Below are 26,625 nucleotides of genomic sequence, written 5' to 3'. Positions count from 1 at the left end.
GTCAGATGCCTTATTATATTAAATTATTTAACCGTGAGAGTAGAAATATATATGAAACAGAATGAGACTTTTTAAAAAAATTTCTCTGCCATGGACTTTAGATAACCTTTCCCCTAATAACCATGAAACCATTATATACATATTAAAATACACGAATAAGAAAATAAATCCTATTAATTCATACTCCTCTCAAAATTTATGACTAGGACTTAGTAAACCCCTTCTTAATAAAAAATGAGAATTAACAACATACACAGAATCTTGCGAGAGGTATTTAAATACTTAAGGAAGCAAATTTTTGAAACACCCCTAGTTCATGAGGCATGTCACCTATATGCAATTGGTTCACTAGTTAAAAGGAGATCATTGAAATAGCTCCAAGAGGCCAGTTTTGTTAGGCTAGACAGAGTGCATGCTTCAAATGAAAATCTATAGCTTTAAAGATATTACATAATCAAGATTTTCAGTTAAATAAGGCCAACCTTTTCTCCTAATAAGGAGGTTTTATTACACAGGGATAGATATTAATATAACATACTCAAGTACTAATGCTGAAAATGGCTAGTCAAATTCACCCTTTTGGGATTTTGCCTTTGTGTTGCTACTTCCTCAATATTTAAAGGTCAGAATTCACACACCCAGCTGAGGTTCGGAAGGCCCGGGAGATCTGGACTAGTGATTCTGGTAGAGCAGATGGCAAGGGTCGTGTGGTCGTTGACTCAGGCTACGTGCCCAGGCAATTGTTGTAAATTTAAGTGGATTTAGAACTGCCTTCAGTTTTCACTCTCTCCTACACCACAGAGCTTTCTAGAGTGTGTTCTATTCTGTGGGACATAACAGGATTTTGGCAATGTTAGGTTAAACAAAGTTAAACATGCTTTGCTTCAAGATTTCGTGTGACCTTCAATGTGGTAATAACTCTTTGGAGAGATGCAGTACAGAACATCTCCTAAACTTACTTAGCTCAGAAGCCTTTCTGGTAAAGCATCTTACGGAACCAAGTTTTTCAGACACACTTTTGAAAACGCTATAATAATACATCCACCGCATTGCCAAAGTAAGCAGTGTAAATCAGCTTAAATCCTTTTAATAGCAGCCATTGTCCCAAGGATATAGTCTAAACTGGATGGCCTTGAACAATCCAGGTCCTGCCTGTCTCCCCAGCCTCCATCTCATTTCTCATCACACCCTTTCACACTCACAATCCTGTGAGAAGGAACTACCGGTGGATTTTTTTGGAGATGGATTCTTAGCTCCTCCAAGCATGCACTCTTTTGCTTGTTCCCACACCCACTCCATATTAGTTCCATTATGGCACATACTGCCCTGATTCTAGTTGGCCGTCACTGAGGTTGGGACTGTGTTCTATACACTGTTATTATGCTGTTCCCCCAGTGCCTACCACAGTGTGTGGCACACAGAAGGCCATAAATATATTCATGGAATTATTGAAATGATACCTATTGCTAGACAGCTGAGGGCATATCCCCCAGCTGCTAGTAATTTAGGAGTGCCTGGGACCCACTTTGGAAAGATATAAAGGTTTGGTTACTCATATGTGGGCAGCAGAGGGTTCCTATTCTTCTTTAGCCACAAGATACTCTTTCATGAAAGCAGATCTATTGATCCATAGTAAGAGGGAAACAGAGGTGGCATATAGACTGGTATTTCCGCACAAAGGTCTCTTTCTTGTCACTGGGACACTAGGCCCTCTCAGGTGAATATAGGAAGATGACAGACTTGGTGTAAAGGAAATGGAACCCGGTTGAACTCCTCAGAACTGCCAACTTTGGCTCAGAGCCAGGACCGCAGGATAACCTGGTGTAGGTACATATCCATCAAGCCTTTCTTTCCTTGGCATCCAGAGAGATATCATCACAGTTGGGGATGCAGGCATAGTAATTTCTTTCTCATCACTGCTATGGCATCTCAATTATTATTATTATTTTTTGTCATTCAAGAACAATAGCATTGATGCTCTGTCTACCGCTTTCATCCTGAAGTTTTGCCTTGTAGCAGGCTCACAGAAAAGACAAAGATGGTCATGCTCTCAGTGTTCTGCTGTGAGAAGGGACTGAAATTGCTTCTCCAGAACTTGGATTTCTCTATGACTTTCAAGGAGTTCTTTCGGAAGGTGACCAACAAAGCTGGAAACTTTGCAGGACCATATCATGAGATCCGGAAGTAGCCAGCATAAAGGTCTGTGTTTCTTCTAAGGTCACTGGAGTAGATCAACATCTGTAATTCAGGGTGACTGGCATATGTTGCTCAAGATGAAAGCTTTGTTTGCTTCTTGCTTCTTCTAATCTTCCTGCACAATGAGAATGGGGTTTCTGACCTCTGGTATGTCACAGTAGAGTCCTGCACAGGTCGGTTTCTCAAAGATTCTTCCCCTCTGGCCATCACACACTTTCATAGTTCTTCCTTTCCCCACATCTGGGGCTTGGAGCTTGTGGCTGCCACTCCCTTCTTGGAGAGATAAAAGACGGGTGCCTGTGTGTGTGCTTGTTTGTGTGTACACATGTAACAGTTTTTCTTTTGGTTATAGCCCATTCATGCACTAAAATCAGGCAGCAAAGTATACTGTGGTTGTGCAAGAAGAGCTTCATTTGTCATTGGGGAACTCTGTGGTAAAACCACAAAGTGTGCTGTCCCACCTGCTGGTTCCCCAAAGGGAAGGATGCAAATTATTGTGTCTTTTTGGTTTCCCTTCATGGTAGGAGAGGTAAACAGCTTGAAGGGAATACATGGTGCTGCTATTGTTGTCATTTTTTCCCCAGAATGAGAAACTCTCAATGAATAATTAAATTCTGAGTCACAGGAAAAAGCTAAAGTGAGAACCCAAGTCTCAAAAACTAAAGACCCAGTGCTTAAGACCCTCAAATTTGTTGCCTCTGTAAATCAAGCTGCAGTCTTTTATGGGTGATGGAGGCAAGTGAAAGAGGAGGGATAACAATTAAACTACAGTGTGGCCGGGCACAGTGGCTCACACCTGTAATCCCAGCACTTTGGGAGCCCAAGGCAGGTGGATCATCTGAGGTCAGTAGTTTTAGACCAGCCTGGCCAACATGATGAAACCCCGTTTCTACTAAAAATACAAAAATTAGCCGGGTGTGGTGGCGTGCACCTGTAATCCCAGCTACCCAGGAGGCTCAGCCAGGAGAATCACTGGAACCTAGGAGGCAGAGGCTGCAGTGAGCCAAAATGGTGCCATTGCACTCCAGCCTAGGCAACAGAGCAACAAGACTCCGTCTCAAAAAAAAAAAAAAAAAAAAAGAATTAAACTACGCTGAAGAGGGAGCAAAGCGAATGCAGAGTCATAGCTTCCCCTCTATGGCGAAGCCATGTGTTTCCTGAGTTAATAGAGATATTATTTAGTGAATATGTGAAAAAGATAAAGGCCACTTTGCTACCTCTTTTTCTAATTTCTTAAAATTCTCCACATATTTTCCAAATCTGAGTGGACTCTTTTGCTACAGACCTAGTCCAGTTAAATTTTCTGACTGAGACTTGAAGAGGGGCAGTTTGATACAGAAATTTGTATATTAACTAAACAGCCTTCAGAAAAAGTATGGCAACTTCAATGAAATATACACTCTCTTAAGTTGGTTTTACTGCTTGGAGGTAGCCTCACACCGTATTAAATATTTTGCTGCCCATTTTACCATATATCCAGTGAATATTAAAAATATCGTTCACTATATAGAACTGATTAATTGAAGAAAAATATAGCTTCTTATCGCTGACATTATGAGGTTAGAAATAGCATCCTGTGCTAATCTGCAATGCCAAGAAATGAAGATGGTTTAAATCAGATCTCATGACTAATGCATAAGATCCAAAGTTCTTTTATTCCTGGCTATTTTAGAAAACTGGGGTGTATTTTTACCCTAAAAACTAATTCTTAGGATTTATTGAAATAATACAAAATGACATAATTAACATCTCACAATCAAGATTTATAGTTTACTGATTATTAGAAAAATGATAATTTCTCCATCTTAATTTTTAAAAATATGGATATGCAATGGTTTAAGTCCATATTCAAGAATATTTGATCCTTAGTTGTTATTTTTGTTTTTAGATAATATCGAGAAAGATAATGTGCTTTAATAAAATGGAGAGTTTAGATTGATTTCTGCAGTTGCTAGTCCATTTTAATTGTACTTATTGTTAATTCATTGAAATGGAAAGAAATATATCCAGCAATAAAGTAGGCCTGTTATTTTTGCTTGTTTTTGTTTTGGTCATGACAAACTGTGAAATGCTGTGTTTTTTCTATAGTTCTAGTCCATGAAATCTGCAATCTTTCCACTTGATTTACGAAGGACCTTAATTACTGCTGTCATTAGCACCTAGTGTTCAAAACAGTCTGTTTAAATGTACTGTTAGTCTCACCTCCAAGTCCCTGCTTGCTTTATTTTTTTCCAAGGGTAAGTAAAACAATAATTGACTTAGTAACAACAATCATTATGTACAGTGAATTAAATAATATTACGCATTTTTGATGCCTATTTCTATTTATTTAGAATTTGGTATTTGTGTGTTCAGTCTGGCCTAGACTTGGAACAAGTGTCCATAAGTAGCGCTGTTTCTAGCGCAGACTTATTACCTGGGTTTTAAAAACAAGTCACTCTTTTGCCTTTTTCTTTCCACATGGATAGGGATGACAGACAACTGCTGTAAAGCTTCAATGTTTCTGCCTGGTCATGCACCGTTCTGCAATATAATGCATAAATGTATAACAACTTGGGATCGCTTGATACTTCCCTTGGAATAAGGAAACCCTACCAGGCGCGTCCCCGCGCACGCGCGCGCGCGTACACAGACACACACACTCACACACGCTCTCACGCACACACACAGGTCAAAAGTTGATTTATTTCTGAGATCCCCCCAGAATCTTTCTTCTCTCCGTTGCCAGCGGCTCTGGGCTCCTCGGCAAGGCGGTAGTGTGGTTGGGGGCGTGGGAGGGGCGCCGGGTGCCGAGGCGACGGAGGCGGGAGCCCGGTGCTGGTGCGTGCCGCGCCCGCTCCTGCCGGGTGAGTCCGGGCCGGGTTTTGCGCCGTGTCCGCGGGCCTGTCTCACGGCCTCCAGCCGCCGCCGCTGCCGTGTTTACTGAGCTCGCGCGTCCTGATATCACTCCGCTGGCATGGAGGAGGAGGAGGAGGTGGAGGAGCGAGAGGAGGAGGAGGAGGCGGCGGCGGCGGCGGCGGCGAGCAGTTGATCATTGTGATGGTGGCAGGAGCAGCGGCGGCAGCGGCAGCCCAGCCGAGCGTTAGGTGCTGCTCTCCGCGCGGCGTTTTGCAAAGGACTTCACCGATCTACTTTTGCAGTCGCCTCGGACTGTCCATGTGTTTACTTCCCCCAGCCCGAGGATTCGATATCTAGGTTCCTGTGAAATGCAACTGAGCAGCCAAAGTACTTTGAGAACACGGGGCGGCATAAACACCAAAACTTTTTTGTGGAAGGAAAATGCAATAAGCAAGCTTGCCGTTTTCCGATGCGGTGTGGAGTGAGTGTGTGTCGCGCGTGTCCGCACTGGAGGCATATGCTTGTGTGTGTACATGGGGTGTGTTTTTCGGTATGTAGGGAGAAAATGCTTGCCAACCACCGGAAATCTCCTGGAATTTATTAGAAAATAATGGATTATAAAAAGAAGGCAGGCGAGGAGCGGATCTCCCCTTGAGTTGCAACCCGATTTGCTGCTGGCTCAGTTTGTTGTGATTCTTTTTGTTGATAGGTGTCTGATGGTATTCCGATAACGTTCCCCCCTTTTCTTCCCCTTGAGCTTTTACAGTTTAAAAAAAGGAAACAAAAACCACCCCAAAATCTCCCCCCCTTTTTTTTTCGCCCCGTCGGGATCGCCGTTTCCATCCATGTGCTTGCGTCTCCCCCGCGTTCCACTTAAACTATTTTAATCCTTGGACCCAAGGAGGAGGCTGATAGGGGGGTGGATAAAAAAAGTTCTTCCAAAATAGTGTGCCCGGGGAGCAGGATGGGGGATTTCGCAGCCCCCGCTGCTGCCGCGAATGGCAGTAGTATTTGCATCAACAGTAGCCTGAACAGCAGCCTCGGCGGGGCCGGGATCGGTGTGAATAATACTCCCAATAGTACTCCCGCTGCTCCGACTAGCAATCACCCGGCAGCCGGTGGCTGCGGCGGCTCCGGCGGCGGTTCGGCGGCCGTTCCCAAGCACAGCACCGTGGTGGAGCGGCTCCGCCAGCGCATCGAGGGCTGCCGGCGGCACCACGTCAACTGCGAGAACAGGTACCAGCAGGCTCAGGTGGAACAGCTGGAGCTGGAGCGCCGGGACACCGTGAGCCTCTACCAGCGGACCCTGGAGCAGAGGGCCAAGAAATCGGGCGCCGGCACCGGCAAACAGCAGCACCCGAGCAAACCCCAGCAAGATGCGGAGGCTGCCTCGGCGGAGCAGAGGAACCACACGCTGATCATGGTGAGGGCGCACGGGCAGCGGGCTTGCGGCGCGCGTTGGGGGTGGTGGTGGTGGGGGGGGCGCATGGAGCTTCTTACACGGGGGTACAAGGGTCTGATTTGCACGGTGGGTGAGGTGGGCTGAAGCCTAAGGGTTAACGTCAACTTTTCTTAAGGAAAAAGCTGCCGTCGCCGCTACCTGTTAATCTGTCAGGGTTGTCAGATTTGGGGAGGAGGGGGCGAGAGGGGAGAAGCCAGTCACGACTGCGAGGGGCGGAGGGAGCCTAGAGGAGCGTCGGAGTGAGGTGCTGGAAAAGTTTCCCCCCTTCCCTTTCTTAGATGCCGATTTGAAAGAGTGAACCCCTGAGTTGAAACCTTGCTCCTCCTCTTCGCCGCTCCCCACCCCACCTCTGGCCGCGCCGCCTCGCCTCCCCAGACCCGTCCCCATACGCCCACCCCTCTCAGCACATCCTCCGGGTGCGTGGAGATATTGATGCTGCCGCAGGTTCTGGGCGGGCACCAGGCCCTCAACCCCTAGGGGGAAGCGGGGAAGGAGAGCCTCTCGCCTCCTCTCCCCAGCTCACCCTCTTTGGGCTGAGAAAGTCTGAGAGTTTTGTGAATGAACTTTGAAGTGGGTGAGAAACGAGCGAGGGTGGCTGCGCGCGGGGGTGCTCGCGGGAGCGCGCGCGGATGCGGGGCGCGGGTGCGCTCCGCTCCTTGCTCGCGACTCGGGGCTAGCCCGGCAGGTGGAGCGGCTGGGAGGGTTAAGAGGGGGAGCGGCCTGGAGGGGGCGGGAGGGGAAAGCAACACCCAGGGTTTGCGCCAAGAGGCCCCACCACGCAACTTCGCTTGGGATTCTTTCCTTTTTTCCTTTTAAACTTGCGTACACGGAGTCTTTCTCCGCTTGGCGCCCCCCGCCCCGCTGCCCGCCAACTTTGGGGTCCTGCCTAATAAGCCCAGAGCAATGGAAGGTAGCAGGGAGGTAAAAGAGGCTTAAATGGCTGGGTGGGCGGGTTCGAGGTAGGATGAGCAGCCAATGGCTTAACTTCTCCAGGAGGAAGGGGCAGTTCCCACCCCCCAAGCCGGAGGCTAGAATCCTTTCTCTTATCTCCCCTCTCCGGTTCTTTTGCCTTCCTTTCTGGGTGAGGGGAGGCCGGAAGCTTGGGAAAGGTGTCTGCGCCCCCTCCCCCACCGCGCCGCCCGGGTGCTGGGTGGGCCGGGCGACGGGAATCCTGGAGCGTGCCGGGGCCGCGCGCCTTCGCCTGTTTCCCGTGCAGACCGCCCAGCGATCGGCGGCGCAGAGCCCGGCAGGGGCGGCCTCCCGTCGTGCGGTTTAGAAATCGCACACGTTCCCGGTCTGAGTCCCCGGCGCCGGGGTGGTGCCAGTGCTGCCGCGGGCTTTCGCCGGGCGCTCGGGCCGGCGCTCGGTGACAAAGAGTTGGCTTGGGGGAGGGGAGGCGACGCCGCAGCGCTCGCTCCCCACCTCCCCCCCACCCCGCACGTGAAGAGGAACAATTTGTTTATCTTGGGCTTCAAGAATCCTTCCCTCCTCCCAGTTCTCCGAGGGCGCTCAACCCCTCCTCCCTCCCCTCCCAGGTCGGCGCGATCCTGCCCAGTCCCGCCGGCAGCACCTTCCCTCCTCCTCTTCCTCCTCCCCCTCCCCTTCCTCCTCCCTCTCCCCTTCCTCCTCCCTTCCTCCTCCTCCAGCTACTCTTGCCCGCCTTCTCCCTCCCTTTTGGAACGTGGCCGTGGGGGAGGGAGCGGGAGGCGCTTTGTCCGCCTCGCGGCCCAGCTCAGCCCCCGGGGCCGCTGGGCTGGGAGGGGTGCTGCGCCCCGTGGCCCTGCCCCCTCCATCGCGGCTGTCCCCGCCCCGCCGCGTCCCCCATGCCCCCTCGTCCCTCCTCTCCGCTCCCCCTGCGGCTGAGCCTGCCCCGAGCGCGAAGAAGGGGCCGTCTCGGTTGGTTTTGAGGAAGAACGACAGTCCCAGAGTCGGGGGGGAGGTTCTCGCTTTACAAACAGGAAGCCGAAAACCACTGACACACTGTAGCTTTTCTGATTGTAGCCGGAGGCGGGGCCGGTCCTGCATCTCGACTGTAGCTCCGGTCCCTTTCTCCAACCTATTTCTTTGCCAGCCCCCGCACCCCTAGCGCCCTTCCACGGAGGATGTGATTCACTTTGTGAACCTGAGACTGAGAATTTAAGAGGCACTGAAGGTTTCATGCCTGCCTACCCCGCGTCCTCTTTTCGTGTGTTTGTACACCCCACGCGCGTGGATTGCGAAGAAATGGGCTCCTTTCGGGAGGCTCCAAAATTCCCGTGCCACAGAATCTCTCACAACCTTTGGGGATCAAGGACTGCTGTGGCGTTTACCTGGCCAGCTGGGCGACCCTGGAACAAAAGCCCGTGCCGTTCCAGTGCCGGGTCTCTGGACACGGCAAGATGAGTAGAGTTTGCGACCAGAAACTTTTGGTGTTTGGATTGTGTTCTCTGGTTTCCTCCCTGGTGGAGGGAGGGCTCGGGTGCGCGCGCCTGGTTTGTGATACACTCGCAGGTGGAAGCAAGCCCAGCCTCCTGACCTTACTGGGAAGAAGACAGCAAGCCCAAGCCACAGCTTACTTTTGAAAATAGAAAGATAATGCTTGCTTCAATAGACAGAGACATCAGCTGTAGATTTCATAGTGAATCCCAGTTTAGCAAATTAGCAACAGATAGACTTGAAAGATGACTGCCTGAAAATGAAATTTTCTATCATTTCATGACAATGATTTACCCTGTTGATTAGACTTACGCATTAATAAATGCCAGGGCTATGTACAGAATAGGAGTGTATTTTAGCTTCAGCTGTTTCACATGCATCTCTCACTGGTATGTGTGATGAGTGTGATGAATGTAATGCAAGCCTTAACTCAAGCAGAGTTGCAAGTAAATTCTGTTTACCAAAAAAAAAAAAAAAAAAAAAAGACACATGCTCTACAATTTATATTTCCTTTTAAAATAATTAGTTTAAAAGTTAACCTTGGCCTCTGAGAGTATTTTAACAGTCTGTATTGAGGTAAAATCTCAAAAATAGAGGTTGTAAAGAAAACGTTGCTCTTCATTTTCTTGAATTGACTGCAAGATTATAGTTGTACTCCAGTGAGGCACAGAACAATTAAATGTAGTTCTCAGATTGGGCGCTCTATTTGGAAAGCCCTAAAGAAGAACAGTGATCACCCACAACCAAATAATAATAGCGGTGATATAAAAATAAAGATGAATAGGATTCTTTACTGTTTTATTGGTATTGTTTACCTTCTAAGGACCAATATGTCCGAAGTACTAAATATCGATTAATTATCTTTCTGCCTCGCTTGGATTAAGAAGGCAGTCTAATGAGGGCTTTGCCTCTTTTGATTTGTTTTCCTATCTTACACATTTACAAGAATGGGCATGAAAAACAACAACAAAAAATAGCAAACAAAAAGCAGAGTGGGTGAGGGGTAAAAAATTTTCCTTGGCTCCAGGCTGCCACAGAGGGGGCTGGGTTCTGTGTGAGTCCTCACCAGCCCTGTTGATAGAGCAGGTGGCACAGACCTGGGTTTGAAGCTGCACTACCTCAGGTATTAGGTCCATTCTGAACATGTAGTCAAATGATCCCACCCCAACCACCACCACTTTATTGACATAGAAGTTTTTTTCTTCCCCTCAAAGACTTGGTGAAAATTATTGACTTCACCTATCAGAGAGCCTCAGTTGAAAAGATAGCTTTGCATTATTTGTGGTAACAAAAGGGGGCATTGTTTATTTGCTGTATTTGGAACTGAGGTCCTGGTTAAAATTTTAAGGTAAATTTCAATTGACAAGTTCATTTTCAAGCTGAGCAGGCACATCAAAAAGCATGACAGTGCACAGTTTTCAAAATTTTAAAATGGTGATAGTCTTACATGACTTAGATAAGACCCATATTATTTTCATGACCTCTTCGCTATATTAGCACTATCGTAACTTTCAGAGTGTGCTTAATTTATATACAGCTTATAGACTGCATAAATCTAGATGACCCCTGTTCTGAAGAGCTTGTCACAAAAAATTCATAACATGCGTTTGACAATAAACGTGTTATTACCGAGTACTGGAGACAACTACAACCCATCCAAAATGTTCCATCCATTCCTGGAATAGATTCAGGAAATGTCAACATATTAGTCCACTGCTAAATCTCCTTATACATGAATCTGGCTTCCCATTTCTTACCCTATTGATGGTAAATTACTGGCTCTGTATCAATTTTTTTGGCAAACTCGTATTACCAAGCTATTTCTACATCTTCCCTATGATAACCTTTTCTTTGGCTTATCCTGTTCTGCCGCTAGCATGGGTAACAGGACAGACTGTCTTTCGGAACGCTTTCCATTGCCTAACACAGTGTGCCTTAAGTTTGTGGACAACTTTTTGAAATTTAATTTTTTCTGTCCTTCATATGTATTTTTTTCTTTTAATTCTCAAGAAGCATTTTTTTAAGGTCCAATACATATTTAATTCTGTTATGTTCTTTGGTTGTGGTACATTTTATTTAGTACTGGGCAGCCAGTGGTCAGAAAAGTAGAAGCAGAGTTAGTTAAGCATTAATCATAATCTACAAAATGCTCTTCGAGCTGAGTTCCTTCCCAGGGAAAGCCAAGTTTTCAGGAAGCTAGTATGCTTGATACTTTCTATCCTGTCTCATTAGACTTATAAGGGCAAACTTCAGAATCTTTTTCAGGTTTTCTGCCACCTGATAGGAGAAAAATGGGCAGTCCTGGTACATAGTTTACTGACATCTCTGGAAGAAGAAGGATGAGAAATTTAACATTAAAATAGAGTTATATAGAATTATTTTCTGAATATAGCTGTGAAACTAATAGCCAACTGTTGTTAAAGAAGTTTTCCTGCCCATTTGGTTGAGATAGGAATATGAGGCATTTCTCTCTCTCACGCATGCACGTGCACACACACACACACACACACACACACACACACACATATTCATTCACTCACCCTGGTGTGTCATAGAAGGGATCCAGTGTAAGAACCTGTTTTACATGTTAGATAGTAATTCTTGGATATATTTGAAGTACTTGTGTGATTACTGTTCCCTGTTTGTTAAGTAACAGTCCTCTCTTATACTCTTGAGCTTAAAAAGGCTAAATTCTGTTGTCTTTTTCCACATTACCCATCTTGGAGAACTGTGAAATCAATCAATCAGACGTCAGACTCTTATAAAGAGGAACATATTTAAAACTCACTGTCAAGATTTTCATAGTGTCTACCTTTTAAGTCTCCCAAATAGCTTTACATTTTTCACTCTATTATTCAAAGGCTGATTATTGAGTTTTCAGATCCTCTGGCTGCTTGCTTTGTTTTTCCTTCCCTCACCTGCTGCCAACCTTTTGGTCTTTTCAGTGATCTTTAACACTGTTATCAAAGAGTGGGAAGAAGCAGTAAGAAGAGAAAAAAATTAATTTTGGTGCTCCTGACTCTCAGAACTAATGAAACAATCAGATACAATACCATTTTGGATTTAGTATGGATTTGCCTTTATTCTTACTTAGCATGAATAATAAAGACTGAGTTTCTAATTTCATTCATTCATTCAGCAGCATTGGTACATTGTCCATAGTGTTTCATGGAAGTTAAAATACTAAATCACGCTCTTGCATACAAGACTTTGACAATATATATTCTCTGTAGATTTTCAGTATTATTCTAGCCAGATTCAAGGGGATAACAGAATTTTTTTTTTTTTTTTTTTGAGATGGAGTCTCACTCTGCCGTCAGGCTGGAGTGAAGTGGTGCAATCTCGGCTCACTGCAAGCTCTGCCTCCTGGGTTCAAGTGATTCCCCTGCCTCAGCCTTCTGAGTAGCTGGGACTACAGGCATGTACCACCACGCTCGGCTAATTTTTTGTATTTTAGTAGAGATGGGTTTTACCATGTTGGCCAGAATGGTGTCGATTTCCTGACCTTGTGATCTGTCCACCTCAGCCTCCCAAAGTGCTGGAATTACAGGTGTGAGCCACCGCGCCCGGCAGATTTTTAAAAATCAGTATAGTCATTGGTGCTAATGACAGCAGTTTCAGGCTTCAGGGTGTTATATCGCCTTTCCATGATTTTTAAGGAAAATATTGTAATATGCTTTACTTTCCTGTTGTTTCAAACCAATTTGACATTGGTATCTGCAAAATAAGTTAATTTGCAGTTGACTGCTCCAAAATTACAGGATCCCCCCACAAATTAAATTTTTATTACAAATACAGCCTGCTTTCCAGACAGATTCCAAAAATTCACTATTCAGTTTTGTGACTTGGAAATGTAGCTTCTGAAAAATCAGCTGTCACCAAGAACTGATTAATTTAGTTTAATTTTTTTTTGTTGTTTAAATCTAAGAAAGTTTAAAGAACAAAAAAAATAGGGTTAGATAAAATTACACAGAAAATGGAGTTGAGGGCCTGCTATATAATAAATACTTAAAGATCATGGGGTTCCATTCAGTGGATCAGAGAAGGAGCATGCTTTTTTTGAAGTCTACTTGGCAATTCCATCTGTTAAACAGTGGAGGGGATTTTGAGTTCTTTTCTCCATTTGGGACAGAAGCACAGCATTCAGCGTTCTCTGAGGGCCACATGCACACATGGATAGGAGCAGGAAGCTACTACTATGGCAAGCTGTGTATACTATTCTTGGAGAAATTTAATAAAAAAATTTCAAAAGGTGGCCGGGCACAGGGGCTCATACCTGTAATCCCAGCACTATGGGAGGCTGAGACCGGTAGATTAATTGAGGTCAGGAGTTTGAGACCAGCCTACCAACGTGGTGAAACTACTAAAATACAAAAATTAGCTGAGCATGGTGGTACATGCCTGTAATCCCAGCTACTTGAGAGGCTGAGGCAGGAGAATTGCTTGAACCTGGGAGGTGGAGGTTGCAGTGAGCCGAGATTGTGCCATTGCACTGCAGCCTGGGCAACAAGAGTAAAACTCCTTCTCAAAAAAAAAAAAAAAGGCCAGGCACAGTGGCTTACGCTTGTAATCCCAGCACTTTGGGAGGCCGAGCGGGCAGATCACGAGGTCAGGAGTTCGAAACCAGCCTGACCAACATGGTGAAACCCCATCTCTACTAAAAATACAAAAATTAGCCGGGCATGGTGGCGCATGTCTATGATCCCAGCTACTCGGGAGACTGAGGCAGGAGAATTGCTTGAACCAGGGTGGCGGAGTTTGCAGTGAGCTGAGATAGTGCCACTGCACTCCAGCCTGGTGACAGAGCGAGACCCCGTCTCAAAAAAACAAAACAAAAAAATCTTAAAAGGCTTGCAATACTTCCTCTGACATAAAGAAAGTGATTCCTCAATAATAATTTAGGCACCTTTTAATTATATTGGACCTCCCATTGGTTGGAAATGACCTTTATGCTGAAGTAGAACCTTTTAAAATGCTAATAACTAACATTCGTCCCCCTTTCGCAATGGCTTAACAACTGTAGAAAACTTAAGTGAAATATTTAGTTTTTAACTACCAACTTCCAGAATTTTCCTAACTCCTTTTATTGCCATCCTGTTGAGTAGAATCTGGTTGTGTATCATTTCATGTTTATGGACCCTCCACCCCTCAACTGTTAACAGCGTTTACTTCCATGGGTAAAGGAGCTTATTAGGTTACACTGCTGTGTATCTCTCCTTCCATTTCCCAACATCTTTCTCCACCTCCAGAGCACGTCTGGACAGGGGCTTCTATCTCTTCAAAGGAAAAGGCCGAAGTGCTCTAAGTCTATTTGTGTAGATTCAACCTGGGTTGCAGCTGTGACTCAAAAGGATTGCACAGCTATGAAAGACATGCTCTGCTTGTGCCCTTTATTCTCACTCTGGTTGGTTATTTTTCTTTGTTTGTTAGATGCTGAAAGTAGCTCAGTGATTGAGAGTGAATCTAAAAGGCTGGGTACCCAGTAAAAGGCTTGAACTAGTGGTACGGTAGGAGAGGCAAAAAGGGATGAGCATTTTGGAGGCATCACCTAGAATGGATATCAGAGGAGAGAGACGTGAGAGCAGGTGTGGGTAAACAGACTATATCCTGCTGCTTTGGGAATTTACAGAAGTAAAGCATGCTTTTAGTAACCTATTCTGAACTTGGAGAACTTACTGAAACTCGAATATATATTTTTAAGAGCTAATGGCTATATCGTTTGTACCTGGAAAGCAAATCATGTTCCTGAAATATTTCCATGCTCTCTTAAATTATTACTACTGCCATGTGAATGGATTTACTGTAGGATTCCTTTAATCTTTTTTTTGTTCGTTTTTTGGTTTTGCTTTTTTTCGGAGACAGGGTCTCGCTCTGTCACCCAGGCTGGAGTGCAGTGGCACGATCCACCTCCCAGGTTCAAGCAATTCCCCTTCCTCAGCCTTCCGAGTAGCTGGGACTACAGGTGCTCACCACCACTCCCAGCTAATTTTTTGGGTTTTTTGGTAGAGATGGGTTTTTGCTGTGTTTCCCAGGCTGGTCTCAAACTCCCGAACTCAGGCAATCTGCCGGTCTCGGCCTTCCAAAGTGTTGGGATTACAGGCATGAGCCACTGAGCCCGGCCTTAGTTCATTGATTATTAACTGGTAGAGGTTTGGCCCTACCCCAAGAACATTTGGCAATGTAGGGAGACATTTTTGGTTGTCACAGCTGGAGGGCTGCTACAGGTGTCTAGAAGGCAGGGGTAGAAGTGGGTAGAAGGAAGGGATTCTACTAATATCCTACAAGAGATTACACCCATAACAGAGAATTACCTGATCCAAAATATTGCTGCGGTGAGGGGCCCTGCTTTAAACAAGGAGCTCTCCTAGGGTTCTGAAAATATGAAAGAAGTTAGGTTTACACATGTGGCATTACTCTCAGCTTTTTAAAAACATCATTACTTGAAGAGCAGAGAGAGGCAGAGGTGCAGCGATGAGGTGAAGGATGCCTGGGAAGAAGTTAGAGGACTGCTGTGTTGCATGGCAGCGCCATCCTAGCTGGCCATGTAGTATGATGTTCTGGCTGTTTACTTCATGATTGTTATCTCTTCTTGCCTGTCAGAAAGGTGAATGGTTGTCTTTTTTTGAGACGGAGTCTTGCTCTGTCGCCCAGGCTAGAGTGCAGTGGTATGATCTCAGCTCACTGCAACCTCCACCTCCTGGGTTGAAGCGAGTAGCTGGGATTACAGGCGCCCACCGCCACGCCTGGCTAATTTTTGTATTTTTAGTAGAGACGGGGTTTCACCATATTGGTCAGGCTGGTCTTGAACTCCTGACCTCATGATCCGCCCGCTTCGGCCTTCCAAAGTGCTAGGATTACAGGTGTGAGCCACCGTGCCTGGCCAGTTGTCATTCTTTTTACCTCATAGAGTCATTGATCAACGAGTTAGTATATGTAAAAGTCCTGAACACCTTATGGTGCTGCACAAATGCTAGACATATTTTAATGGGTGACTTTCATTTCACTTAGTTGTTGCCTTCTGCCCAAATGCAGACTTAAAGTTGAGTGATTTGAGGCTTATTTCATTCGTGCACAAGCCAACGTCTCCTGAACATGTACTGAGCAACTGCTGCACGTCGGGCACTGTTCTAGCCACTGGGGATGCAGTGGTGAACAGGACGTCCTTATTCTCACTGGACTGCAGCAGGACATAGTTTCACATTTCAAATTAGTTTTGTGAAATGGTATTTGTTGTCTTATTAGACATGTAGATGGAAACACTTAAAAAAACTAACGTAGGAAAATCCTAAGGGCGTTAGATGCTTTGTATCTTCTTGCAGGTGTTGCTTTGTGTAACAAAATTCATTTCAAATAAAACTGTGCAGAGGAGAGGATTAGTTGGTGTGGTGGGGAATAAGATTAAGGTATGGTATAGTTGTTAAAAATGAGGCAGATCATTGTCTTTCTTTCCTCCCTTGTTTTTGGGACTAGGTGACACTTGTAGCATCATGATCATGGCTTGACACTGAACTTTTAGAGGAAACTAGACAAAGAGGAGAACATTTAGAAAGAAGCATGCAGGAAGGTGCAAAGTCTTGAAACGATGTCACAGGAAGAACAATTGGAAGACCTGGAGGTGTTTAGTCTGATTTAGTGGGTGATAGGATTGCTTTCTTAAAATATTTGAAGGACTGTCACTTGAAGAAGGGATTAGATGTGCTCTGTATGGCTTCAAGGGGATAAATTTAGGATCTTTGGTTGACAGTTATTAGGATCCAGGTTGTGGTTTAATAGATATATTTAAAAAGCCAATCTTATGAAAATTTAAGCTGTTCAAAGATGAAATAGGCTGCTTTGCTGAGTAGAACTGTCCCAGCAAAAGTTGTTCATTTGGCTGGAACATTGGAGAGGGACAGGGACTTTGTCTATTCATTATTATATTTCTATGACTTGAAAGGACCTACCTGTACGTAGGAGGAACTCTAAATATTTGTTGAATAAATTACTAAATGAAAGTAAATAGGTTAAGAAGTGACTGAATTCCTCCCCTCAATGTTATTTCCTTTCTCAGAAGTAACTACAGTCTGGAATCTCTTTCTCCAGACCCTCTTCTGTTCATTTACATATATATTATATGTTGTACATATTGTACATAATCACATATTCATTTTTTCTACATAAATGGAATCATATTATGTATACTTGTCTGAAATACGCTTTTTTCTCTTTCATATATTTTAGAGAGCCATCCAAGTTGGTACATATAGATCCTCAACTTATCCTTTTTAACTGCTATATAGCATTCCGTATTGTGACCATTTCATAATTTATTGAATGATTCTCCATTGATTGATACTTTGGTGGTTTCTTATTTTTTGCTAATTAAATGTTTCTGTAATGAACATCCTTGTCCATATATCCTTGTACATATGTGAGCATTTCTGTAGCACAGATTTAGGGTTCTTTCTATAGATATAATATGTATAAAGAGAAAAAAGTTGGCGGAAAAATCTCTTAATCTAATATGGTTTAATATAGCACCTGAATCTTATTACAGCCCATTTTAGGGCAAATGATAATTATGTCTCCTTAACAATATGGCTTAAAAAAGTATCAACTCTAGTAACTAGCGTTGGTCTTTGCACAGAACGTTACTAGTTTTTAAAGGCTGTGTATTTGGCAATTAACACATCTTACAGGAGTGACGTTCCTTTTCCTCAGCTGGCCCTTAAAGAGGTTTTACTGAAGGAGGAACCTGCTCAACCAGGTCCTGCTCATTCTATGAAAGTGGGAAATTCACTTCCTTGAACAATTTTGTGGTTCTTTTTACCTTTCCTGAGCTTTGTGTTTCACAGGCGTGATTATATGGCTTTATTTGCGAAATGTATTTCAGTGAGTGATACAGAACCTGGGGTGTTCGTGGGTGCAGATTGGAGTGGTCATAAAAATCTCAGGTCTGTGAGTTGCCACTTCCTACAGGTTAAATTACCCTGACTAATCCAGTCATCTGTGTAACACGGTAATAACAACCTGCTGACCTGGCCAACTGTAGAAAATGCATCAAAATGGACTTGCTTCGACAGGCACCTTATAGCATTTGTTGAGACAGTGAGAAGTCCTATCAGTTTTCATTACACACAGGTGCTGCAGTGGTCTGAAGACTGCCCTTCATCAGAGTTCTTAGTTATTTTGCTTTCCCTTTGGCATAGCAGCTCCCTTATGCTAAGATAATAATAATAATTATCATCTACATTTTTATAGTAGCTGGGGCAACCTGGCTCCAGAATCTGTGCTCTTGGCTACTACATTTTTCTGCCTTCACCTGACTGCAGTGTTTCTTCTTGAAAAGGTTGTCCGAGCAACTGCATTTTCTAAATAGCCGTGTTTTCCCAAAGGGCAGTTCTCATCTATTTGACTTTCCTTTATCGGTCTGAACAGGAGCCACAATTCAGGGACATGGTAGTGCTGGTTCTTGCCAGGCCCTGCTGTTCTATGATGAGGTCCCCAACTTTGCTGTCTCCTGGCCTCACATACCCCTGGCCTTGAGTGTTTCTCCTCTCCCCGTCTCCTTTCCCACCACGTCATGTTCCACCTTTGTGACAGTGAGAATAGGACCTGGAACCTTGTACAAAGTGCATGTGGCAATGATTTGACCCAGAGAGATAAACCAAGGGTGGGAATGTACGTGATTCGGCGCCTAAACTTTATATGTCATTCTCTACCAAATGATTCCAGTAAACTAGTACTATGCTTCAATTTATGATCTAGATTTGGTTTAGCCATTTTTTTTTGCCATTTAGCTGGGCCCATAGCATCTTATTGCTTCCTTCTTTATTCTGAACCTTTGGCTAGCTAAGTTAATGCAGCTATGTACTCACTGTAAGCTTTGGGGAAGGGGGCTTCCTCATTCCATAGATAGCTAGGTGCCTTCTGTTTCAGTGGCTTAAATAGCAAAAGTTGGTTGTGTACATAAAATTAAAAACTTCTCTCTTAATCTTGCACCTAGGCCATCCAGTATGATAAATTAAGAGATTCTCTTTTTTTTTTTTGAGATGGAGTCTCGCCCTGTCGCCCAGGCTGGAGTGCAGTGGCGCGATCTTCGCTCACTACAACCTCTGCCTCCGGGGTTCAAGCAATTCTCCTGCCTCAGCCTTCTGAGTAGCTGGGACTACAGGTGCGTGCCACCATGCCCGGCTAATTTTTTTGTATTTTTAGTAGAGACGGGGTTTCACCATACTGACCAGGCTGGTCTCGAACTCCTGACCTCGTGATCCACCTGCCTTGACCCCCCAAAGTGCTGGGATTATAGGCATGAGCCACCACACCCGGCCCCAAATAAAGAGATTCTTAAAGGTGCTGCTCTGGTCATGCAATAAAATTTCAACCTATAACTTTTCCTTAATTCTTCAGTTTAGCTACTCTACTGTCCCTCTGAGGAGTGCCATCTTATTTTTTGTGTGTTTGCTTCTAATATTTCATGGTTCTATTTCTTTTATTTCTAGCACTAGAATGTTTTCTTTCTAGGATGACTTTCACCTATATGCAAGGTAGACAACTGTCTTGCACTTTGCATGAAGTACACTTCTCTTTATATTGATTATAGATAAATGGTTATCTAAATGTTTTGAATACCAGTTATTTCATAGCTATCTAATTATAACAACTATTAGATAAAAACTATTTTCCAAAGACTATTGAGATTACAGCTGTTGCAATGAACATCTAATTTCTAATTCCTTTGGAAAACATTTTATTTTTATTTGAAAGAGTCTGGAGATAATTTATAATAAGTAATAAATGACTAAAATCAAATCTTAACCTTACTATGGATTTTGTTGTTGTTGTTAAGAGACAGGGTCTCCCTTTGTTGCCCAGGCTGGTCTCGAACCCCTGTTTTAAACTATCCTCCTGCCTTAGACTCCCAAAGTGCTAGGTTGATAGGCATGAGCCACTGTGCCCAGCTGGATTTTTGTTTTTAGTATAACTCAAAAAGTGAGTGTTTCAGACCGTTTCTTTAAAGAAAAATGTGGCAAAGTTTCAAGACTATTCCAGCCTGGGCAACAGAGTGAGACTCTGTCTCAAAAGAAAAAAAAAAAAAAGACAACAGGGGCTTGCTCTGTCACCCAGGCTAGAGTGCAGTGGCACCATCTTAGCTCACTGCCGCCTCCAACTCCTGGGCTCAAGGGATTCTACTGCTTCAGCCTCCTGAGTAGCTGGGACTACAGGTGCGTGCCACCATGCCTGGCTAATTTTTAAAATTTTTTGTAGAGATGGTTTCTCACTGTGTTGCCCAGGCTGGTCTCAAACTCCTGATCTCAAGCGATCCTCCTGCCTTGGCCTCTCAAAGTGTTGGAATTACAGGCATGAGCCACTGTGCCTGGCCTAAAGGCTAATTTTGACAGAATAGCCAAATAGCCATATGAATTTATAAATAGGAGTATCTTGTTAACATATACGCAAAGAAATTTGACATATGTCAGAATTCAACAAAATTTTCTGGATACTAAGTCAAAGAAGATAAGAAATTTTAATTCTTTATTCTTGAGTTTGGGCTTCAAGATGCCTAAGTGATAATACTGCCAGAGTCCCCGGCTGGGGCAAAGCATAATGTTCCCTTCCTATGCTGCCATCTTCTGTTCCTGGCTCCTTTTGTCCCCAGTTCTAATCCACTGTGGGATTTCAGTCCATCCTTTCCCCTCTCTCACTGGGGAGAGTGTGTGGCAATAGCAGTGGACTCCTTTGCCAAGCATGCAGGTGGCGTTTGTCTTTAATCACTTAAGGTATTTCCTCATGGTGGTGTGTGCAGATCAGCACCTCATGGGTTATAACATTCTCTTACTATTCCCATCCTGCAGTAGCCCTCTGCCCGGAGATTCTCTGATGTTTGGTAAACAGAGGTGGTTTATATAAAGAAGCAACTTTCTCAGTTTAGAAGTTGTTATGGCTAAATGGTTGAAAATGTATTTTGCAGTTTAACTAGGAATTCTTAAATGGTTTGCAGCTGCTATTGGATTTTTTCACGTTCATTTTCTTCAATGAAGCATGGAGACAATGATTTTAGATTTGGATTTCATGCTGCTTAATTCTTAGAACCTATTGAAGGAATATTTGAAAAAGTTGTTCGTGAAAATCGTAAATAACCACACTCAGAAATACTTCTGGCAAGTTGTATTTGTTAGAGTGGAATATGTCTGGAGCCCACAGTGAACTAGGAACTTGAAATGGTGACTTGGTGGGTGACGAAATGTGACAATCAGGGATGTCTGGCATTCAGGCTATTGAAATTTAAATGGGGTATTGCTTTTTTAGTGTTGGCTCCTGTTCTTAGATTTAAAGGATTTAATATGAATCATTCAGGGGCTTTTTATTAACTTTCAGTTTGTGGTTGAGATTGGAATTGGAAGGCTCAGAAAGATGTAACAGTAGTTTCAAGTAAAGGAGCTTAATGATAGTGTGTGCCTGTGAGAATCATGCCTTTGTGCCCTCCACGGAGGCACAGGTTGTTTGTGTTACTGGTTTGGTAGGGTTCGTGTTTATCTGTGGTCTGGAATGTCAAAGGATTGCAAACTAGAGAACTTTGCTTTCCTCTTTATTCTGAAGTAATGGTGTAGGAGTTTCTGGTATTGACTTCTGGGGGTGGGGACCACCATATATGGAAGAAGAAAGGAGGATTGGCTGGCTTTGATATTCTCATCCACTTTTTCTAATGCCGTTTTCATTACTCTATTAACAAAGATAGTGCATACTTTGAATATTTATGTCTATCTTTTCCTTCAAAGTGTAATGCACACTTGTTTTCTTCAACTTTTTGTAATATATGTGTTTATGATACACTAAAGAGCAATAAATTTGAGGAGCGAGATAATTAGCTTTGACAGACTTACAGAAATGAGACTGTAAGAGGAAGAAGCAAGAGGATTGCTTAGAAAAATATTTGATTACTGGGCTTGAGGAAAATTATCTAGAAAGAAAATTTTCAACGTTAAAACCCAAAACCATATGGGTGGCACAGGTTGTAGGAAGAAGTGACTACTTTTGTGACTTTTTGAAAAAATTTAAACTTTGTTTATAGTTTAAAAAATCTTTAGGCCAGGCGCGGTGGCTCACGCCTGTAATCCCAGCACTTTGGGAGGCCGAGGCGGGTGGATCACGAGGTCAGGAGATCGAGACCATTTTGGCTAACACGGTGAAACCCCGTCTCTACTAAAAATACAGAAACTTAGCCGGGCGCGGTGGCGGGCGTCTGTAGTCCCAGCTACTCAGGAGGCTGAGGCAGGAGAATGGCGTGAACCCGGGAGGCGGAGCTTGCAGTGAGGGAGATCGCTCCACTGCAGTCCGGCCTGGGCAAAAGAGCGAGACTGCGTCTGAAAAAAAAAAAAAAAAAAAAAAAAAAAAAAAAAAAAAAAAACTCCCTTTAAAATTTTCAAAATAGAATTTTTAAATGGAGAAATTCAAAATACTGAATAATAAAATGGGAGGAAGAAAAAGCAACCCAGCCACTGGTGCTAAATTTCCTAAGGTTATTCACATAGCCCTTTAACCTCTTTCTTAGCATCATTGTTTATCATTTTTTGAGGAATCTTTGTTTAATAGCTAGCTTACCTTAAGAAATAGTTTTCCTTTCCCTTTGGTGGCTCATACATTTGGGGAAGTGACCTTCAAGAAACGTGACTCATTTTGCACCAACTTGACTTAGTCATCCATCCAGCCTCTCCCAATGTGGGGATGCTTTGCAAAGGGAATGATTAAACACTGCCCATGTCTATAAAGAGGGACATTAACCATGGGTTAGGTTAAATTATTCCTACTGTTATACATTATTTTGTGTTTTCTGGACTAATAAGAAAACTTGACAAAGTGTAAGAGATTGATTATGGCACAAAGTGGGGAGGGTTAAGATTCATGTCATCTGAGATAAACAAGGCTCCAGTATCGCCATTATTTCTGCAGCCCTTTCTCCCTGGGTTAAATTATGCCCTCATCCACAATGGAGGTCACGGTAATATGTGGGGGGGGGGGGGGGGGGAGGGATGTATCTAGAACATTCTGGGATATACTGGGCTTATTGCTTATGAGAGAGGCAAGAGGAGGCTTTTTAGGGGAATTTCACTGAAAAACAAAATGTGCAGACACTTCACAGTCAAGGCTATGGGATCAGTTACATTTGGCTCCTGCCACCTCTCAGCAGCAGGGTCTCTACACATGAACTAGGGAATTGCTTGAAGGAAGCCCCTCCCAGGAATGAGTGGGGAGAGTGGAAAGGTTTGGATTTCCCTATAAATTGAACCCAGTGTCACCAGACATCAGTGTGAGGGGCTCTGTTATAACGTCCAGCTTTTCTTCTGTCCACACCCAGGAGTTGCTCCTCTTCCTGCCACCCCATTCTTAGGTCTTTTGTTCCATGAATAAATATTATGTGGTTTGGTGCTCATTACTCTTTGATATGAAAAAAGGCAATTCATTAGGTTGAAGGAGAAGGGGGAGGGAGATACCATTTTTCACCGGTGCATCAAGCATGGTTACACTGATTTGAATTCCCAGAAAAGTAATAAAACAGTGAAAATAATGATAAAACAGCTCCTGGGCTGACAGCTGTGCAACACATGGGGACACTGAAGACAGGCCCCACTGTTGCAGCAGGACAATATTGTGGAGCATATGGTGCCATGGCAAGCCAGTTGTTGAACTCCGCGGCTGGCTTTTGTTTGGGGAACTCTCTCAGCATTGGGTGTATGGTGGCTCTTCAGAGACTTCTAGTCTCATTGGCAAGAGGGCTCTTGGCCCCATGCCAGCCTTGCTGTACGGTGGCTGACCCAGGCCATGTGGAAAAGCTCATGCTTGGAAAACATTCACTCCTCCTTACTTTGGTCACTAATCAAATCATTTGTTCAACATATATAAATTGGAATCTTTTTTCACAGCAGCCCAGTGGCTACATTACAGAAGGACAATTTCCTCCAAGGATGCCAATTAATTATTAGATGCGTTAATTCATTGGTGCTCAGTACTTCTTGTAGGAGTGAAAGTTGTTTTGTTTTTAATGCTTTTCAGAGCACTTTGCACATGACGTCTTTATTCTTAAGGCTTAAATAGCTAAAATCAGCAAGTGTCTAGAGCCAGGGTTGCTGCTAGAAAGGAGATAGAGTATCCGTCTATGTGGTTTTTACAAGACAGTGTTAAAATAGGCCTTTTGCTGAGCATGGGTCTATTTTTTAAATGTGTGAAGCCGGCATGTGTATGTGCATAAAAAGGCTAATTAACTCCACTTTCCTCCAGAGGGGTCTCCTTGGCTGCCCTGTGAGTGTGCTCCACTGTGGCCAGAGTTGCACCATCCTCCTGAGCCCTTTATGACTTCAACACCTCTGTAGTTATGGACACCCATTCTGGTTTCTTTTCTTTTGATTCCAAAGTGCAAAGGATGATCCAGCAGGGCTACTCGGTCCTGGGAGAGGTTCCGTCAAACGCAGCAGAAGGCGAGGCTCAGAGAGAATCACACTCCATGAGGAGGGGCTGTAGCCCGTGCCATTGTGATTCGTGCCTGAGAATATTTTTATTGCAAGAGCTAAAAGGAGAAAACGGGTGATATTCACACTCTGATCGAAGAGCACCAAATGTCACCATATTCTTGGTGTCTATGGGACCTTTTTTTTGCAGAACACCCATGAAGGTTGATGGGGTTATGGTGCTGGGACAAACAAATTTCTTTTTCTCATGAACAAATGTCATTAAAAGGCCAAAATCTACTGGAAAAAAATACACATGTATGTATATGTATATTTATTTCTGTGGTGTTTTTCTAATCACTCATCGGAGTTTATATTTTAACACTGGGCTCTGCAAGGGGAACTGATATTTTTTCAGGCTTTAGTTTTTACATTTTTAATCACTGGTCTTGAAAAAATGTTTTTAAGTGGAGAATAGATCTGTTTACAAATCTGCTGTAAGTGGATATGCACTTGCTGTAGCATTCAGGGTTGGGGAACATCTATGCTTGTGCCCTGGAGGTGATTCAGAGCATCTGGAGAAATGATTGGGGTTCCGTTTTCTTCTTGACTTGCCTCTCTTGACTTGGTTGTACAAGTTCCTTGAGTGTGGGACCATCCTTTCAACCTTTCCTTTCCTTAATGTGCTTATATGAGTCAAAGTTAGGGGAAGTATTTCTGGTTTTACTTTCCCCGTACTTCCTAAGTAGGGGACCAATCTACATATTCTCCGTTTAAGAAATGGAAGCAAGAAGATAATGAGCCACAAAAGGCCTACAGTTGACTCTTCTTGCCCTGAGCACTGTGGAGCCAGTCATAGATAGCCAGTCCTGGAGGTTTTAATACAACTGTCACAACCTCCCTGGAGGGAGAAATGGGAGAGATGGCAGAAGGGATGAGTGTGGAATAAGAAAGTTGGAGAAAGAGGAAAATGGTGAGGGTAAAAATGATCAGACATTTTGGGGTGTTAAGAATGGGTAAAAAATCAAATAGATGAAGTATCCTTGTTTCTGTTTAGTTAAATTTGTAAATATCCGTATACATATAGCCATTTTATGTTTATAGAATGAGACAGACATTCTGATTATACAGCATGTTTATAGGATGAGTGGAGCGACAGTGAGACCTAGCTCACTTACTCGGTCACCAAATAAGTAGGTGGCAAAGTAAAAGAAGAAACAGGTTTTTGACTATTCTACCTTTGTTACAGGTTTTCCAGTTGGATGAAGAAATAGGAATCTGAAAATGTAGCTATGTTGTTTTACAGACTATTAGGAAATATAATCTTGTACGGTTATGGGGACAGTTGAATTAAAAAAAAAACTTGCCCCTCCATGTGATTTGTATTATAATTATTTAATACCTGAAGGACTCTTATAATTGAATTTTAGGGTGCTTCATTTACATTCTAGCTGGTGAGAGTTGCAATACTATCACTTTGTGGTCCTCTAATTGCCATCCCAAACATTCAAAAAATGCCCTGTGATTCAATTATAAGTATCTTTTGGGGACTGTGTAATTATATACTATGTAGTTATCATTATAAAGCACCAGGGGACATTAAGCCAATCAGATAGCTTTAGTGGCTGGATGTTCATAACCCTGTAATTGATACCACAAGGTGCTTTGGGTAATGGTACAAATTTTATAAGGCAGGACCACTGTAGTTTTAGGTTCAGGAAAGAGTTACATACTAATTTTTAAGTTACACAAATAGGACTTTTAAAGTAAACTCTCTTTTTTTCTTTTTCTTGGCTTTTATTTTAACCTACTCAAACACTGTAAATAAATATTTACCATGTATATGGCATGTAACAGCACATAGTGGCTCCTTTTGATAGAAATCCATTTCTGTTCTCCCCTCCTTTTAAAATAAATACAGGTATCAAAATAATCTTCAACATATTTTTGATAGTACTTATAGTCAGCACTCACATTTTGTAATAAACTCTTATCAACACAATAATATTAAAGAGTGGACTGACCAATTTGTTCAGAATAAATGAAATAGGAAGTTTCAAGATGCAGACCAAAAACCTCTACAGCTCTCATTGAAAGGAAAGGGGAGGGTACAGCTGCATATGTAAAGCTATGTCTTTGTGAAACTAAAATTAAAGCAAGAACAATATAAGAAAATATGCCGCATATAGGAAATAATTACTGGATATGTGTACCTAGTAATCTTTGAATTACAGAACAGTGAACAAATGTTTTCAGGGATGTTCGTGCAAAGTAAGAAGTCTTCAGCCTGCT

The 26,625-nt window shown here is 43.4% G+C and overlaps 1 protein-coding gene across 1 annotated transcript in view; it reads left to right on the top strand.

Annotated features, from left to right (window-relative positions):
- The first annotated feature begins 5,141 nt into the window (after window positions 1–5,141).
- The window catches only part of MAML3 (mastermind like transcriptional coactivator 3), a 440,643-nt gene continuing 419,159 nt past the window's right edge, over window positions 5,142–26,625 (top strand). Inside the window, exon 1 of the mRNA XM_003258131.4 lies at window positions 5,142–6,457. Coding sequence (XP_003258179.2) covers window positions 5,999–6,457 — 459 coding nt within the window. The 5' untranslated portion in view covers window positions 5,142–5,998. The remainder of the gene's footprint in view (window positions 6,458–26,625) is intronic.

The sequence above is a fragment of the Nomascus leucogenys genome, chromosome 7b (genome assembly GCF_006542625.1).
Source record: "Nomascus leucogenys isolate Asia chromosome 7b, Asia_NLE_v1, whole genome shotgun sequence".
Classification (NCBI taxonomy): domain Eukaryota; kingdom Metazoa; phylum Chordata; class Mammalia; order Primates; family Hylobatidae; genus Nomascus; species Nomascus leucogenys.
This window is presented reverse-complemented; position numbering and strand designations above follow the sequence as displayed.